Source organism: Podarcis tiliguerta (genome assembly GCF_965153285.1).
Source record: "Podarcis tiliguerta genome assembly, chromosome: 9".
In the NCBI taxonomy this organism is placed as follows: Eukaryota; Metazoa; Chordata; class Lepidosauria; order Squamata; family Lacertidae; genus Podarcis; species Podarcis tiliguerta.
In genome coordinates this window covers 15331827-15350622 of record NC_139542.1, presented here as the reverse complement: position 1 = coordinate 15350622, position 18796 = coordinate 15331827, and the positions used below count along the sequence as shown (strand labels likewise).

The following is an 18796-nucleotide window of genomic DNA, read 5'->3' as shown; positions in this document are numbered from 1 at the left end:
CGTGTTTTTATTTTTAATTTCAATAATAGCTAAAGACACGGTGCAGCAAAAAATATCCCTGTACTCACAGAAGACGCCAAACCACCATGCTACTGCTGAGACATCATTCCCAGAAGACAGACCACATTTAGCTTCTAAGGAGCCTTCCTTTAAAACTCCAGCCAGTTGTTTGTCCCACCCCCTCCATGCAAGTGCATTCCAGTATGGGGAAATGCAACTTCTGGGGCAGCCTGACCCACTGGTTTTCAGTATTGTCTACACCAGGGGTCAACAAAAAAAATTAGCAGCGGGCCAGTCCACTGTCCCTCAGACCATGTGATGGGCAAGTAGTTTTGCTCCCCAGCCCCCAGCCCCAGTCGCTGCACTTACCTTCCCAGGGACTGCCGCCACCACCGCTGCTTCTGCTTCTCATGGGTAGGCAAAGTGAGCTCTTCCGCTCCACTCTCTGGCCCACAGGAGCACCAGGGCAGCGACGGTGACGGCAATGGGAGGAAGAGGCCGTGCCGTGAAGCCAAAACCCGCTGCGAAGCCGAGACTCCCGGTGATGGCAACGGGAGGAAGAGGCCAAGCAGCAGTGGCTCTGCTGGCAGCAGGAGGAAGAGGCCAAGCAGCGGCTATACCAATCAAACACTGTGCCTGGTTTACCTCAGCGTGGCGCATGGACGTCTCTGCCAATCAAACGCCGCTGAGGTAAACCAGGCTTTTGAGTGGCAGAGCCACCACTGCTTGGCCTCTCCTTCCTGTTGCTATCACCGGGAATCTTGGCTTCGTGGTGTGTTCCAGATTTGCGACACGGGCCAGATTTACGAGCCTGTGGGGCCACATCCGGCCCCCCGGGCCTTAGTTTGCCGACCCCTGGTCTATCCTGGCTGGCAGGATTTCAGACATGGAGCATTCCCAGCCCTACCTGAAGATGCTAGGGACTGAAATGTGGACCTTCTGCATGAAAAACAGGTAGACTAAGCTACAGGTGCCTGACAGATGCCCAACTTCACCACACTCCAGAGCAGTAAGAAAGCCCACAGAAATCTGTCTTTTTCTTCAGCTGACATTAAAACTACATATTTTCTCTTGAATATAAGGGTGCTGAGCATTCATTAAGAATATTTCTTTTTGTTTATGGAATTGGGATTTAAAGTTCACAGCATGTTACACATTGAAAGAAAATTACCGTATTTTTCGCTCTATAAGACGCACCAGACCACAAGACACACCCAGTTTTTGGAGAAGGAAGACAAGAAAAAAAATATTCTGAATCTCAGAAGCCAGAAAAGCAAGAGGGATCACTGCGCAGTGAAAGCAGCAATCGCTCTTGCTGTTCTGGCTTCTGGGATAGCTGCGCAGCCTGCATTCACTCCATAAGACGCACACACATTTCCCCTTGCTTTTTAGGAGGGAAAAAGTGAGTCTTATAGAGCAAAAGATACGGTATATGAAAATGATGTACCGGTGGTATTTAACTCCTAGTAAATTAGCAATAAAATGTATGAAACATGCTCAAATGTATGCTGGGAATGTAAGGAAAAAGAAGGCACCTTTTATCATTTGTGGTGGAATTGTAAAGTAGTACAGTGGTACCTCAGGTTACAGACACTTCAGGTTACAGACTCTGCTAACCCAGAAATATTACCTCGGGTTAAGAACTTCACTTCAGGATGAGAACGGAAATCGCACAGCGGCAGCGGGAGGCCCCATTAGCTAAAGTGGTACCTCAGGTTAAGAACAGTTCTGGTTAAGAACAGACCTCTAGAACGAATTAAGTTCTTAACCCGAGGTACCACTGTAAAAGGATTTTGAGAAATGATATCTAATGAGTTGAAATAACTTTTGTTAAAAAGCCTGAAGTCTTCCTTTTAGGAATTCTAGGTGCCGAAATCCCAAAGGAGCAGAAAAGACTACAGTAGTACCTCTGGTTATGTAACCCTCTGGTTACATAAACATCAGGATGAGAAAGTGGCAAACCTGGAAATATTTGACTAGGTTTCGCCGTGCACCAATGAGCAGAAGCGGTCGTCAGGTTGCAGAAACCTTGGGATCCGACCGGACCTCCGGAACAGATTCCGTCTGCAACCGGAGGTATCACTGTATTTATGTATGCAACCACAGCTGCGTGGATGTTGCTGGCCCAGAGATGGAAAGAAGATAAAATTCCTACCAGCGAAAAATGGCAGATGAAATTAATGGACTATGCTGAAATGGCTAAAATGACTGGAAGAGTCAGAAATCAGGAAGACCAAAATTTTAACAAGTAATGGGGAAAATTTATAACTTACCTTAAAGACCATTGTAAACAGTTAAAATCATTAATAGGATTGGAATATCACTTGTAGTTTAAGGTTGAATTCTGGACATAACGGAAGAGCTAAAGGATTTGGATTATCATAAAAGATGCGGGAGGAAAGAATTAATAATAGGACCCACAAAGGGGGAGGATGGAAGTCCAGGAGATTCCTTGGGATCTTGTTTTTATGATTTATGTTATGTAAAATTTTAATTTGAAAAACTAAATAAATAAATTTTATATATAAAAAGAGAGAATATTTCTTATTGTTATTGTCAATCTGTTTAATTCATTTTTCAGATAATGAAAGCACACCCCACACAAAGCAGCGGTGCATATCCCAATAATGGATATCAAGGTAAGTATTGGGCATAGAAAATGAGTAAAACTTGAAATAATAATAATAATAATAATAATAATAATAATAGCAGAACTCAAAGAAGCCATATGTTGCTGAATACTGGGGTCTCCGCCAATGAAGAGCCCCTTTTCTGACCTCTAACTGTTCGTAAATGTTGAGATAGCTTTTCAGTCAAAGCAACTGAGTCCTTTTTAAGCCTTCCCAATGATGTAAGAATATGAATGCTGGAGGTTATTTCTTTTTTTGGGGGGTGGGGTAAGCTGAGGAGTAATAAAAGAAGCAGTGACCAAGTGTGCCAGACCTTCAGTCCATTTCCTATAATGCCCACAACCTAGCGTTGCTCAGTGCATTGTGGGACATTTTGGCTAGGCCCGGGAGCGCAGTGCTGCATAGAGCAACCTTTGCTGTGCCTCCTGGGGTCGATGGAAATTGTAGTCCAGTAAATCTGGAAGAGATGCGGGTGGCACTGTGGATTAAACCACAGAGCCTAGGGCTTGCCAATCAGAAGGTCGGCGGTTCAAATCCCCACGACGGGGTGAGCTCCCGTTGCTCGGTCCCAGCTCCTGCCAACCTGGCAGTTTGAAAGCACCTCAAAGTGCAAGTAGATAAATAGGTACTGCTCCGGCGGGAAGGTAAACGGTGTTTCTGTGTGCTGCTTTGGTTCACCAGAAGCGGCTTAGTCATGCTGGCCACATGACCTGGAAGCTGTACACTGGCTCCCTCAGCCAATAAAGCGAGATGAGCGCCGCAACCCCAGAGTTGGTCACGACTGGACCTAACGGTCAGGGGTCCCTTTACCTTTACCTAAATCTGGAAGGTAGCAGGCTGGTAGAAACTGACACAAAGCACAGTCACCACAGCAAGGAAAACCGACCCTAACAGAGTAGGGGGTTCTCCAGAAGACACTTTGCCCAGTTTGTCCTCAAACCTGAAGCCAGCCCAGAATACACGAGTCAATTTTCCCTCTACCTCTCTTTCAAATCAGAACCAGTGAAGGCGGTGAAGGTCCTGTGTGAGTGCCTGGAGGCGGTTGGAGGATGGATGGCGGCTAATGGACTGAAGTTGAATCCTGACAAGACAGAAGTACTGTTTTTGGGGGACAGGGGGCGGGCTGGTCCTGAATAGGGTAACTGTGCCCCTGAAGGACCAGGTGTGCAGCCTGGGAGTCATTTTGGACTCACAGCTGTCCAGGGAGGCGCAGGTCAATTCTGTATCCAGGGCAGCTGTCTACCAACTCCAACTGGTACGCAGGTTGAGACCCTACCTGCTCACGGACTGTCTCGCCAGAGTGGTGCATGCTCTAGTTATCTCCCGCTTGGACTACTGCAATGCGCTCTACATGGGGCTACATTTGAAGGTGACTCGGAAACTACAACTAATCCAGAATGCGGCAGCTAGACTGGTGACTGGGGGCGGCCGCCGAGATCACATAACACCGGTCTTGAAAGACCTACATTGGCTCCCAGTATGTTTCCGAGCACAATTCAAAGTGCTGGTGTTGACCTTTAAAGCCCTAAACGGCCTCGGCCCAGTATACCTGAAGGAGCGTTTCCACCCCCATCGTTCTGCCCGGACGCTGAGGTCCAGCACCGAGGGCCTTCTGGCAGCTCCCTCATTGCGAGAAGCAAAGCTACAGGGAACCAGGCAGAGGGCCTTCTCGGTAGTGGCACCCACCCTGTGGAACGCCCTCCCATCAGATGTCAAAGCGATAAATAACTACATGACATTCAGAAGACATCTCAAGGCAGCCCTGTTTAGGGAAGTTTTTAATCTGTGATATTTTAGTGTATTTTTGGTTTCTATGGAAGCCGCCCAGAGTGGCTGGGGAAACCCAGCCAGATGGGCGGGGTACAAATAATAAATTATTGTTATTACTATTATTCCAGTAAGCTCTGGAACCTGTATATTGAAGCCATGTTCAGTGCTGGTGATTCACCTGAAGGCAATATGGCACCACGCTGGAAAACATTACCAAGTACCCATGATCACTTTGACAACTCCTGCAAAGTAAAGGGACATCTCTCCAAATTATATACGGCTCTATGGAAGGATCAGTTTGTATACTTAAACTGCACTTTCAGCTTTCTCCTGATCCCTACCCCTTGTCTATAAATACTCCATTTTTTCCCTGAAAGTAAGCATTTTAGTGAGAAAATTAGGGAGGGAAAGGAAAGGGGAATATGGGCTGGGTTCCAATCTCGTGGAATCAAACGCCTATGAGGTGGAATCAAACGCTTTCTGAAACCAAGTCTTTTGCACGGAGGGAAAAGAGGCGACATTACTCAGGGCAGAACCATGTATTATAAAGAAGGCAGGATGCGCACTGCTGTGGAAGCTGCAGAACCAGTGTTCTGTTGTATCAGATCAAATCTCCACCTAATCATCTAACTTTCTCTACATTGGGCATAACTTCACAATTTTAAATACCCAGCCGTGTTTTTTTAAAAAATAAACTTTGCCCACTTCCCAAGAATGGGAGGACATGCCAATCTTGCCTTTTCTCTCTGTTTCTCATTTTTTAAACCAAAAGTCCAGTCTTTCACATTTCCACATCATTTTGAAATTATTGTGTTTTTCTTTAAAGAAAACACTCGCCAGCATTTGTGTGAGAATGCAATTTCACCTAATACAAATGCTTTTTGCAAAGTAATTGCAAAAATGCATTTCTGTGTCTTATTTTCCACCAATATACACATTTATTTGCACACTTTAATCAAGCGTATGCATTTTTTGTGCACATTATTTGGATGGAGGAAAGCACTGCAAAATTCAGAGAAGTGCAGATTTCCAAGGATGGCTGGTCCATGTATTCTTTCGAGATGTACAAATTAGGCAGATTTGCCTTTCAATGTGGACAGATTGCCTTTCAATGTAAAATTCCTTCCCTATTTTATTACTGCTCCCCACCCCCCACCCCAGGTAACAGCTAGGTCAACCTACCTGATGCCCAGACCTCATTGCTACATATACTTTCCCAGCTTCTTGTTCTTTGTAAAGTGTAGCTCCATCCTCAAAGGGCTTTTCTCACCACCATTTTCTTCCTTTCCAGTGTTTGGTTTATTTATTGACATCTCACCTGTTCAGGACCTCAGTGGTTTTTTGTTTTTCCCCCAGTTATATTTTATTAAATTTCAAAAGTTTCACATATACACTCCCATACATAATACAGTTTTCTTTTGTTTCGTCAACTTCCCACCCCATTTTCCATGGTGCTTTCCCCCCCATTTCTCCCCCTTTGCTGCAGCCTATCTTCTATGCCATAACAACAATACAATAATCTCTAATTCCTTCTGTTGCTCGTGGTTCAAATCCTGCCCATGAATTCATCATACTATAGTATTTCTTTAAGTAATCCAAGAAAGGCCTTCATTCTTCCACAAGATTATCATCATTAGGCTCTCTTATTTTGGCTGGTAATTTTGCCAATTACCAGCCCACCACCTTACTTATTCATTCTTCTTCTTGCTTCCTGAAGATTATGACCCAGTCTGTAACTGGACTGGTTAAACCATGAATGTAGCCAAATACACAATAGGGTACTATTTTGTTTAATAGCAGAAGCTTTGAATAAAGCAGCCACTGAGGCTTACAAAAGACCTTTGTTTGCGGCACAGTTTGCAATCTGGACATTTAATTTTTTATTATTACTTTTCCGAAGCATGTTGAAAGCGGGGTGTGTTTTTTGTTGTTGTTCCTTTTCTGCCAGGATATTTACAGCACAGCCTGGGCTTGTCCTTCTGACAGCTTCAGCACACTAGCTTTGTTGTGCTGTCAAGTTTCCACGCCCTAGCTCAAAAAAGGAAGCCACAATCCCCAAAATAAGTAAAAAGAAAACAAATGCCCCAGAAAAACCACAGGGAATACAAGAGTAAGGGATTTGTCTGCCGTACCATTCCAGCAGGTCCCTTTCCCTCTCTCTGTAGTATTTGGAGGAAATCTCTCTCTGTGTGTGTCCAAAGCTTGTTTGAAGGATAGCTACCCTGATAATAGAAATCCGCCTGAACTGGTGTGGTATCAATGTGCAGGGATATATGTCCACAGGGTTTGGTGGGTATGCATGGCAGAACAAACTTATGAGCAACATCCATTCTGCACTAAGAGGGACTGCCAGGGACTGGACCTCAGAGGAGGTATGGTGGAGACATCCCACCCTCCTTCTCCTGAACCATCTCGAGAAGAGGAGGCTAGTACAGTGGTACCTCGGGTTACATAAGCTTCAGGTTACATACACTTCAGGTTACAGACTCCGCTAACCCAGAAATAGTACCTCAGGTTAAGAACTTTGCTTCAAGATGAGAACAGAAATCGTGCTTTGGTGGCGCGGTGGCAGCAGGAGGCCCCATTATAGCTAAAGTGGTGCTTCAGGTTAAGAACAGTTTCAGGTTAAGAATGGACCTCCAGAACGAATTAAGTACTTAACCCGAGGTATCACTGTATAGATTTACAACAGTGGTTTGCAGAAGGTCATGACTCTGAGACAGAAGAGGGGAAAAGCTGGGAGATAACGGAAGAGAAAGACAGAAAGCAGCAGAGCTGGAGCAGCTGGCTGACACGTTATCATTAGAAAGCATTCCTGACCCTGCTCCTCCTGGGATCCGGCGTGCATCAAGAGTAGTAGAACAGAAAACTCAGAGGCAGAAATAACAGATTAGCCTGTGCAGGGATGACGTACAATAAGCGAGATGGAGGGGGTGGGACTTTACTCAGAGAAACGCCATTACTGGGATGGAGAGGCATATTGAATAAAGGACTTGGTAAGACCTCTTCCTGTTATCTGCTTCTTGGCTGCCCACTGGGGGAGGGATTAGATTTCCTGAAGCCTGACAGGTACCTGCAGATGAACCGTTCACTGAGCATGTGTCCTAATTTGTTTGCAAAAGGCTTCTGCATACAATGCCCACTATTTATTTGTTTACCGAGCATTCATTCTGACTTGTCTGCGTGGAGGTTATATGGCCTGACTACCACTCCATAGTTCTCCCACACTTTCTGGTGGATTTCACTATCACTTTCATTTCCACAAGAAGTCTGGTGATTTTCAAAGCTGGCTTGTTGCACAAGAGGACCAGAGCGCTTTGAACCCCAAACTTGCCAAGACCACATAACACCAGTCCTGAAAGACCTACATTGGCTCCCAGTACGTTTCCGGGCATAATACAAAGTGTTGGTGCTGACCTTTAAAGCCCTAATTGGCCTCAGTCCAGTATACCTGAAGGAGCATCTCCACCCCCATTGTTCTGCCCAGACACTGAGGTCCAGCACTGAGGGCCTTCTGGCAGTTCCCTCCCTGCAAGAAGTGAAGTTACAGGGAACCAGGCAGAGGGCTGTCTCGGTAGTGGTGCCCACCTTGTGGAACGCCCTCCCACCAGATGTCAAGGAAATGAACAACTATCTGACTTTGAGAAGACATCTGAAGGCAGCCCTGTTTAGGGAAGCTTTTAATGATAATTTATTGTATTTTAATATTTTGCGTGACTGCGGAAACCCAGCCAAATGGGCGGGGTATAAATAATAAATTATTATTATTATTATATTATATTATATTGAATCCCTCCCGCAAAATAGTGACAGGCTGGAGGTGAGCAATGCCATGGCCTAGTTACACTTCCTCAACCACTAGACATGCTTTGCACCCTCGGGTATTTTTGTGGGGCTGGAATGTGTCCTCTCACTGGTCTGGATGGAGGGTAGGGAGAGGAGTGCGAGTTCTGTGTAGAAACCAGCCTGCTGTATAAAAGGGAAATCATCATTCGTTGCCCCTCCCACTTTTGCCTCTGGCCCCGCCCACCAATGACATGTGGCTCCTGGAAGGTTGCTCAGAAAGGTATCTGGAGATGATTCTCCCTCCTGCCCTAGACAAATGTAGTTTCATAATGATGGCAAATGTTTCTTCTTTAGAGGTTGCCCTCCATTTTGCTGTGGCCAAGTCAGGAGAGCAATCAGGATGGAAGATGCTCAAAATCTGTTCATGGATATGTGAAGGGGATATGTGAGGCCAATGTGGCTGTGAGGTCCACCACGGTTGTCACGTGTCATTTCCAGCTCCCCTCATGCACGGTCCCTGCACCATCAAGGTTCTAAATTGTGCAAGGAGACCCCCTGAGTACAGCAGGCTCCATGCTGAAAACGTTGGTACAGAATGTGTGGGAAGCTGGAAGGAGCCATGTGACAACAATGGCAAAGCTCCTTAACTGCCCCTTTATACAACTGAGCAGGGTTCATGCGTCATTTGAAATGGTTGGAAATTCATCTTTAGACAGAATCATCACATTCGCCTTCCATGCCTCGTGGAGCAAGGCGGGCATTTCAATTGTGAAATGCGCTTTGGAACTCCACAAAATATTGCCTCAGTACTACAGGACCTGCTGTCCCCATTCACTCCCCCTATTGCAATTTTGTCCCAAATTCTACAATTTTGCCCACAGGCTTCAGCTTTTGCCTTAGTACTGATATCTATGGGTGGCACCAGTACTATCTGAGCAACTTCTCACTTATTTGGAAGTGCTAGAATTACTGGAATCAGCAGGGTCACTGGAGGTGCTGCTGTCATTGGAACTATCAGAATCAGTGGAATCAGTGGAGCTGCTGGAATCACTTTGCCCACTGGAGTCACTGGAGTCAGAAGAGTTGCTAGAATCACTGGAGTCACTGGAATCACTAGACTCAGAAGTATTACTTGAGTCACTGGAGCTGCTGGAGTCACTGGAGTCACTAGAGTCACTAGAACTGCTAGAGTCACTGGAATCACTGGAGTCACTAGAGTCACTGGAATCACTGGAGTCACTGGAATCACGGGAACTACTGGAGTCACTAGAATCACTGGAACTGCTGGAGTCACTAGAGTCACTGGAACTGCTGGAGTCACTGGAATCACTGGAACTGCTGGAGTCACTAGAGTCACTGGAACTGCTGGAGTCACTAGAGTCACTGGAACTGCTGGAGTCACTAGAGTCACTGGAACTGCTGGAGCCACTAGAGTCACTGGAATTGCTGGAGTCACTGGAATCACTGGAGTCATTGGAGACACTAGAATCACTGGAACTGCTGGAGTCACTGGAGGTGCTAGAATCACTGGAGTCACTAGAGTCACTAGAATCACTGGAACTGCTGGAGTCGCTGGAGGTGCTAGAATCACTGGAGTCACTAGAGTCACTAGAATCACTGGAACTGCTGGAGTCACTAGAGACACTAGAATCACTGGAACTGCTGGAGTCACTAGAGTCACTAGAATCACTGGAACTGCTGGAGTCACTGGAGGTGCTAGAATCACTGGAGTCACTAGAATCACTGGAATCACTGGAACCACTGGAGGTGCTAGAATCACTGGAGTCACTAGAATCGCTGGAGGTGCTGGAGTCAGGGGACCCATTGGAGTACTCTGGGCTTCCAGAGTTCCCTGAAGTGCTGGCCTGTTTCACCTCTTCCTCATTTGAACCACTTGAACTATTTGGTTCTCCAGGCTGCTGACTGAAATTGCTCTGGCTCTCCACCTGCTGACTAGACTCAGAGTCATCAGTACGACCTGGGTCATCTCCTTGCATGCCTTCATCACTGAAATGGTAGCCGTTCAGATGATAAGGGACATTTTTTCTCACATCAAACTCATGGCTGGCCTGGAAATCCTTGATGTTCTGTTTGCCAGCAAACAGATCTACTTCCGAAACGATGGACTCCTCTGTGGTCAACACTGGACCATGAACTGCATTCTTCTCTCTCAAATGCTGCGAGCCATTTTGTTCCGCATTGCTAATTGTTTTAAGAAGCGCTACATCCTGGCTGCCAACCTCCTTCTCTGTTGGATATTCAACATAGGTCTCCCTGGTTTTTTCCGTGTTGGGTTGACTGTGGCCTTCGGCCTGCACAAAGCTGTTGTCCTCATGGAGCAGCAGGCTCTCAGTTTCGTGCAGATAGCCTCCTTGGGAACGGATAGGATCGACAGTAGAAACTTCTTCAGCAATGGCATATTCTTTGGTGAGATCCAGAAATATTTCTCCTTCCTGGAGACCCTCATCTCCATTCTGCTGGTTCCCATTCGCAACGGCAGAGCTGGTCTCTAAGACTCCTTTATCTGCACTGATGGAATTAATATTGCCCTCATAGCCTCTCCTGAATAGAATTCCACTTCTTTGGATCTGCCACACGGAAGTAAAATAAAACATCATTCCAGGAAAAGGAGGAGATAGTCAGTTTAAATCTTGCCATATTGACACTAATTCACTCACTAATTGCTCCTAAGTACCAGGACATTTAGGGACATGGGTGGCGCTGTGGGTTAAACCACAGAGCCTAGGACTTGCCGATCAAAAGGTCGGCGGATCGAATCCCCATGACGGGGTGAGCTCCCATTGCTCAGTCCCTGCTCCTGCCAACCTAGCAGTTCAGAAGCACGTCAAAGTGCAAGTAGACAAATAGGTACTGCTCCGGCGGGAAGGTAAACGGCGTTTCCATGCGCTGCTCTGGTTCGCCAGAAGCGGCTTAGTCATGTTGGCCACATGACCCGGAAGCTGTACGCCGGCTCCCTCGGCCAGTAAAGCGAGATGAGCACTACAACCCCAGAGTTGGCCATGACTGGGCCTAATGGTCAGGGGTCCCTTTACCTTTACCTTTACCAGGACATTTATGAAACTCACCAGGGCCAACATTTCCTACCTTTCCAGCACTAGGCAAAGGTGTGTGCCCCCCCAGCTTTTAACGGCTTTATTAAACTTGTTGCTGCTGTTTTAGGCTTCTTTATATTTGCCGTTATTGGTTGTATTTTGTATACTGCCCTTGTCTCTTTTTGTAAAGCGCTATTGATGCTGAGCAGAAAGGCAGTATATGGCCTCATCTGCATTGTACTTTTAAAGCAACATCATACCACTTTAGCCCAAGAATCCTAGGAATTGTAGTTTGTTAAGGGTGCTGAGAGTTGTTAGGGGGCCCCTATTCCCCTCAGAAAGCTACAATTCCCAGAGTTCCCTGGGAAGAGGAATTGGTTGTTAAACCACTCCGAGGAATGTAGCTTTGGGAGGGGAATAACAACTCTCAGCAACTTTAACAAGCTACAGTTCCCTATATTCTTAGGGATAGAGAAACTATGACTGTTTGATACCGCTTTAAATATACACTGCAGAAGGGCCAGGAAGCCCATTAGTCAGCTATTGTTTATATCCTGCTGTTCTGCAGTCACACTCCAAGTAGCAGTCAACAACAACATACAGTGGTACTTCGCAAGATGAACGCCTCGCAAGACGAAAAACTCGCAGGACGAAAGAATTTTTCGTTTTTTGAGTTGCTGCGCAAGACGAATTTCCCTATGGGCTTGCTTCGCAAGACGAAAATGTCTTGCGCCTTTTTTAAAAATCCAGCAATGCATTCCTATGGGAAACCGTCAATGCACAGTGGTGCTTCGCAAGACGAAAAAATTCACAAGACGAAAAAACTCGCAGAACGAATTAATTTCGTCTTGCGAGGCACCACTGTACCTAGAAACCAATCTATAAGATTTAAACAATTAAGCAATATATGATACACAGCTAAAAAAAAAACACTGAAGAAATTGAGATGACTCAGACGGTAGAGTGTGACACACTTAATCTCCCAGTACATTTCCGAGCACAAGTCAAAGTGTCGGTGCTGACCTTTAAAGCCCTAAATGGCCTCGGTCCAGTATATCTGAAGGAGCGTCTCCACCCCCATCTTCCAGCCTGAACACTGAGGTCCAGTTCCGAGGGCCTTCTGGTGGTTTCCTCGCTGCGAGGTTACAGGGAACCAGGCAGAGGACCTTCTTGGTAGTGGCACCTGCCCTGTGGAACGCCCTCCCACCAGTTGTCAAGGCAATAAACAACTATCTGACTTTTACAAGACATCTGAAGGCAGCCCTGTTTAGGGAAGTTTTCAATGTCTGACACTGTATTGTTTTTAATATTTGGTTGGAAGCTGCCCAGAGTGGCTGGGGAAACCCAGCCAGATGGGCGGGGTATAAATAATACAATATTATTATTATTATTATTATTATTATTATTATTATTATTATTATTTCAGGTTCATGTGTTCGAGCCACACATTAGGTAGAAGATTCCTGCGTTGCAGGGAGAAAACTAGATAACCCTTGTGGTCTTCCAACTCTATGATTCTGTGATTGTCGGTGAAATAGCAAAATCCACCAAATGGATGTCAATAGCATGTCAAAATGAACAGGTTTTCCATTCTTGTTGAAAGGTGCTACCATGGAATTAAGTCCATATTCTGCAAGTAACTTATGCATCCACCTAGTTTTCAAGCACGCAAGTACAGTGGTGCCTCGCAAGACAAAATTAATTCGTTCCGCGAGTCTCTTCGTCTAGCGGTTTTTTCGTCTTGCAAAGCAACCCTATTAGTGGCTTAGCGGATTAGCGCTATTAGCGGTTTAGCGGCTATTAGTGGCTATTAAAGGCTTAAGGGATTAGCGGATTAGCTGCTAAAAGGCAGCTAAAAGGTTTAGCGGCTTAGAAAAAGGGGGTGGGGAGCGGGAAAAAATCTCAAGACTCGCAAGACATTTTCGTCTTGCGAAGCAAGCCCATAGGGAAATTCGCCCTGCGAAGCACATCGAAAAATGGAAAACCCTTTCGTCTAGCGGGTTTTCCGTCTTGCGAGGCATTCGTCTTGCGGGGCACCACTGTACTGCAATTAGCAGGACTCTTAAGATGTTTGAAGATTGAAGCACTTTGGATTGCATCCAACAGAGCTAAGCTGCGAAAGGAAGCAAGGTGGAAGACACTGGTCAGTCATGAAAGACCTGCTCTTGTAAGCTAAGCAGAAGCTCAGAACATTCCTTAAATCTTTTCATTTATCTGCTGTTAGGACTTTTCATATTTTGTATACTTACCGGGGAAGCAATGGCTATACCAATGATATATATCAGCAAAAGCAGAGTCTTCATGCTTGAGATTGCTTTCTGTGAGGAAATGGAAAGTGTATTATATAGTTCACTACTAACACTGAGTATTTAATTACATAGCAGAGATATACAAGGAAGGCTCATATAGCTTGAATTGGGGCAGGGGGACTATACCAGAAGAACCAACAAGTGAACCATTAGGGGGAATAACTAAATAACGAAAACATATTATTCATATTGACCAGCAATCAAAACTGACATTATAATATTGCCATAGAATGTAAATAGCACCCTCAGTTGAAGTATATAAAAAATCCCAACAGAACAACTATACAGCAAGTATAGAAGCAGATGTGTTATGTAAGATTAGTTTTGAGGATCTGGTCAAAGCCTCTGAAATTAGAAAAAGTAGGATAATTTTTTCAAATATAAATAAAGTGGACGTATACAAAAATGAACATTATTTTCCATCTTACTGTAGGCTTCGTTTCATTTCGAAAAAATAAAATTTTATTTTATGGTTTATTATTGTTTATATTTTGATTTTTTTGCCAACTTAGCAGTTGGAAAGCACACCAGTGCAAGTAGATAAATAGGCACCGCTGCAGCGGGAAGGTAAATGGCGTTTCCGTGCAGTCTGGTTTCTGTCATGGTGTTCCGTTCGTCAGAAGCAGTTTAGTCCACATGACCCGGAAAGCTGTCTGTGGACAAACGCTGGCTCCCTTGGCCTGAAATGTGAGATGAGCGCGACAATCTCATAGTCGCCTTTAACTGGACTTAACCGTCCAGGGGTCCTTTACCTTTACTATTTCCCCCCTTTTACCTTATATTTTGAATCAGAGACAACGAAGGACAGAGTTTGGCACATCATTCCGTGTAACCCAGACTCCCAGGGCTCACTGAAAGGTGGCAGTACTATTCTGAGACAAGCCACCACCCGTCTGAAAATATACCAGCCTCTCCAAAAAGGGGCAGAATTCCTGGAAATGTCGAAGTCTGCTAAATGCAAAATGTAGCCCTCACAATTACATTAAGTCCTTGCTTCTACCATGTCGTTTATATATAGGACAGAGCCCCCTGGGTGGCTGAAACTGAGCTCTGACTGTGAGGGCTCCTAATCTGTTATTTCCTCTCTCTAGAATATTTGACAGGAATTAGGGTGAGAACTGTATGTTGCAAGTGCAGGGTATTTGCATGCAATCCTATAAAATCCTCTTTGTTGCTCACCTGCCGGTCTCAATAAGCCTATTGAGACGACTTAATATGATACTGCCTGAGTAATAATACATTTTCCTTGCAAAGTCCAGGATCCGGGTTTCCCTTCTTGTGTTGAGAGAGTGACACGATGACAAACAAACCTAGTCACTTTTTAGACTGATTAATGTTCACTGCCCATTTCTTCAAAAGTGTAAATTACACTGAAAACATCTGGCAGGGGTAACAATAAACACTGCTGCAGCTGGCAGAGGTTTCTTGCTTTACTTTTTTTTGTTCTCAAGCAGCAGAGCACTAAATGTACACATCTAGGCCTCAATTATTGACACCAGCCCTGGGGCTTGATGTGCCACCCAAGGCCAGAGAAGCCACATCAGTTGGTTAATCATAACTTCTATGGCTGACTAGAGGATTCTGCATGAAGCAAAGGGCAATCTTAGCTGGGCATTTTCCAGCTAGCACAGGGTTCTAGGCGTTGCAAAACCACAGGGGAGGCAGAAAACTCATAATAATGGGTTTCCTTCGGTCATGAGTGTGACATTCCCATTTAGGTGGAGAAAATGCTCTCCTTCTGTGGCTGGAAAGAAAGCAAGCAAGCTGCAGGGGAAATCTCCAGACACAAGAGAAAATCCACTATTCCACATGGTAAAAAAAGGAGGGCTGGGAGAAACCAACGTTCTCTTTTGAAAGTAGCTAAGAGTTAATTATTGTGCATGGTTTAAACCAATGTACCTATTGAGAAATTCTTTTCAAACCATTTTTGGCTTTTACAGTTTCCACAGACGGGTGGGTGATTCACAAGCAATCGCCAAGGGAGTCAAGTGGGTTTTGTTGGTAAGCATTACCCAAAGGGCCACAGTTCAGTGGTTGAACATCTGCATCCCAAATTTCCATCGCCAGCATCTTCATGCAGGGCAGTGAGAGACCCTGGTCCAAAGTCTTATAGTCATGGCTAGTCAGTATGGACCATACTGAGCTAGATGGACCAAGGATCTGATTCCATATAATGTAGCTCCCTATTCCCATATGTTCCAAATGGAAATGTAAGCAGATGCTTCAGAGGAACCTTTAGAAAGGGGAACCCGAGATGAACCAAGTTTTAATGAAATCTAAAGTTTGCATTTTTGTAGTATCAGTCACTGAATCAGATGGCCACATCTTAATGTGGTAAGCTTCCTGCCACTAAACCTGGGTAACTCCCCCACTCAAAACCTATTAGAGAGCCAGTGTGGTGTAGTGGTTAAGAGCGGTAGACTCGTAATCTGGTGAACCGGGTTCGTGTCCTCGCTCCTCCACATGCAGCTGCTGGGTGACCTTGGGTCAGTCACACTTCTCTGAAGTCTCTCAGCCCCACTCACCAAACAGAGTGTTTGTTGTGGGGGAGGAAGGGAAAAGGAGATTGTTAGCCGCTTTGAGACTCCTTCGGGTAGTGACAAAGCGGGATATCAAATCAAACTCAAAAAACAAATTGGGGAGGGGGGGAATTCTGGAGGGCACAGCAGGAGCAAAGTATGTTTCTAGGTGGACAAAAAAAATATATTACAAATAAGGCAGTCTTGTAGGTAAACAGGTCCCAAGTAGTTAAGGGCTTCGTTTACTAATGGTAATAAGGGGAGCGGGTGGCGCTGTGGGTTAAACCACAGAGCCTAGGACTTGCCGATCAGAAGGTCGGCGGTTCGAATCCCCGCGATGGGGTGAGCTCCTGTTGCTCGGTCCCTGCTCCTGCCAACCTAGCAGTTTGAAAGCATGTCAAAGTGCAAGTAGATAAATAGGTACCGCTCCGGCGGGAAGGTAAACGGCATTTCCGTGTGCTGCTCTGGTTTGCCAGAAGCAGCTTAGTCATGCTGGCCACATGACCCGGAAAGTGTACGCCGGCTCCCTCGGTCAATAAAGCGAGATGAGCACCGCAACCTCAGAGTCGGTCACAACTGGACCTAATGGTCAGTGGTCCCTTTACCTTTACCTTTATACTAATGGTAACACATTGAACCTGAACTGGTAGGAATTCAGAAATGGAGGGCATGTGGGGGATGAGCTCATTGCTTGTGGGGGCTGCTTGCCCCCTGCCTAGCACCACCAATGCAATCTAGACATGGATTTCATGTGCAGAGACATCAAAAGGGGGGGATTTTCCACAAGACCACAGCGAGGGAGAAAAGAGTTACATTTCACCTCTGTCCCAATGTCGGCACCACCAGCTGATGCTATTTGCATTTTTATCAAAACAACAACAACCCAGAGACATTTTAGATGCAATGATGCATTTGATATCATGCATATCACCCATGCCTGGCGTGCTCTGGGCCATGGGGTCACGAAGAGTTGGACATGACGAAACGACGAAACAACAACAACATATTGTAGCCCTAAGTAAGACCATTGCTTCTTCTGATCCAGAATTGCTTGCTCTGGTGGTGTCCGCACTAAGCAGGTATCTCTCCCAGTTCTGCTACTTGAGAAAGTTTATTTTTCAATGGCGATGCCAGCTATGGAACCTGGAACCTTCTGAATGGACAATAGCACAGGGGCTGCTATTGCCATAGTGATGATCTCCTACCAACCTGTCCTTATCCGAGGATGCCACCTTTTTAAAAAAAATATGCCTCCTGTGCCTTTATCTGCCTTTACAGCAAACAGAAATTCAACAGGGAGCATCCCTCCTCACAACTTCTCCCTGCTTGGAAAAGCTGAAGCTGTTGAGATTTCTGCCTGCTGAGTAGAAATGATCATGTAAACTGTTGACACATATAATTGTGTGATAAATTTGCAAAGTACCTCTACCTCCTTCCAGTAAACCACAGAATGCTAATTGCTGTTAACCTTCCTATGCAAAATGGTTGATTTTTTTTAAATAAAAAAACTAGCTTTGCTACCTGCTAAATGTCAATGCACTCATACAAATGATCACTGTATTAGTTGTAGGAAATATTTGATATGTATACATTGTTTGTCCTTTTACAAAATTAAATAAATTCAGCAAGAAACCGTCTGTTTCGAAGTAAAGCATGTTCCACTTACCTTCTTTGCTGTGCTGCAGTGAACAATCTTAAAATCATTAGTGATGTTTTTTTGATGCCTCTGTGCCTCAGTTCTCTGAGGTAAGGACCCACGGAAGTACCCTGCAAGAATTTAAATAGTGTTTTAGCTTCTAGGCAACCAATCAAAGCCTAGCAACTTAACTGTGACTTCACACAGGGTCTTAAGCGAAAACCCACTAATCCCCCCCTTTTGTCCTTGAAATGATTATGTGCCTTGTGCACTAAATTGAAATTCTCCACTTCTTCCCCACTCAGGCAGAATGCTAGATAAGTATATTCCATGGCTTGTTTTTGCAAGATAATATATATTATGAATGCCAGGCAAATCCCCGCTTCTGTGATTACTATATTCCTTTACCTACGTTTTTCCTTTTGAGATATTCAGGTGCATTCTAACTGAAAGGTAAAATTTTAGTGGCACTCCTGATCCGGTTAACTTATACATCAGCCTAACCTTTAATAGCTATTTTTTGTGATGCTCCATAATCAAATCTTCTAGCCTGGCTATTGTCACAAGCCTTCCACTTGTTCAGACAACCAGGTTTCCCACTGCAATGTCCCTTGATTTTTGCAGTCATCAAAGCCTTCTCGGCAGCTACTTTTTTTACACATCACTTAGCATCCCATCTCTGAATAGATGATAGACTTTAGCCACGCTAGGTTTTCGCACATGCAGTCAAACAAACTGTGTTTTCACCACACACCTGGTCCTGGTTTTTCAATGCATGCTGACATTTTGCGATGTCATAGCTGACAAACCTCTGGAAACCTTTGTGGTGGCACAGCAAACTTTCAATAGTCACCAAACAATTGGAATGTGGAAGGGCTTTGAAGCAGCCCTGTTAATGAAGTCATGTTTCACTAAAGTCTCATGTATTTAGGGCCTCAAAATCTCTGAAAGTAAGAAGGTACCGTAGAAAAGAATTTCCCCCAGAAGAACAATGTCCAAAACTCATTGGGAGTCAGCTTGTCAATAAAGCTTTCTCTCTTTTTTGCACCAAATAGTTTTCACTTACTTAAAAAAAAAAGTGTTTGTTATATAT

The 18796-nt window shown here is 44.9% G+C and overlaps 1 protein-coding gene across 1 annotated transcript; it reads right to left on the bottom strand.

The window, feature by feature from the left end:
- Positions 1 to 9090: 9090 nt before the first annotated feature.
- LOC310657480 (uncharacterized protein) lies at positions 9091 to 18488 on the bottom strand (the record flags this gene model as incomplete). The annotated part of the gene is made up of 4 exons (XM_083398076.1): positions 9091 to 10774; positions 13489 to 13557; positions 17734 to 17834; positions 18458 to 18488. 4 exons carry the CDS (start codon positions 18486 to 18488, stop codon positions 9134 to 9136), a joined length of 1842 nt encoding a protein of 613 aa, XP_083254202.1. The 3' UTR covers positions 9091 to 9133.
- Between the last annotated feature and the right edge of the window lie 308 nt (positions 18489 to 18796).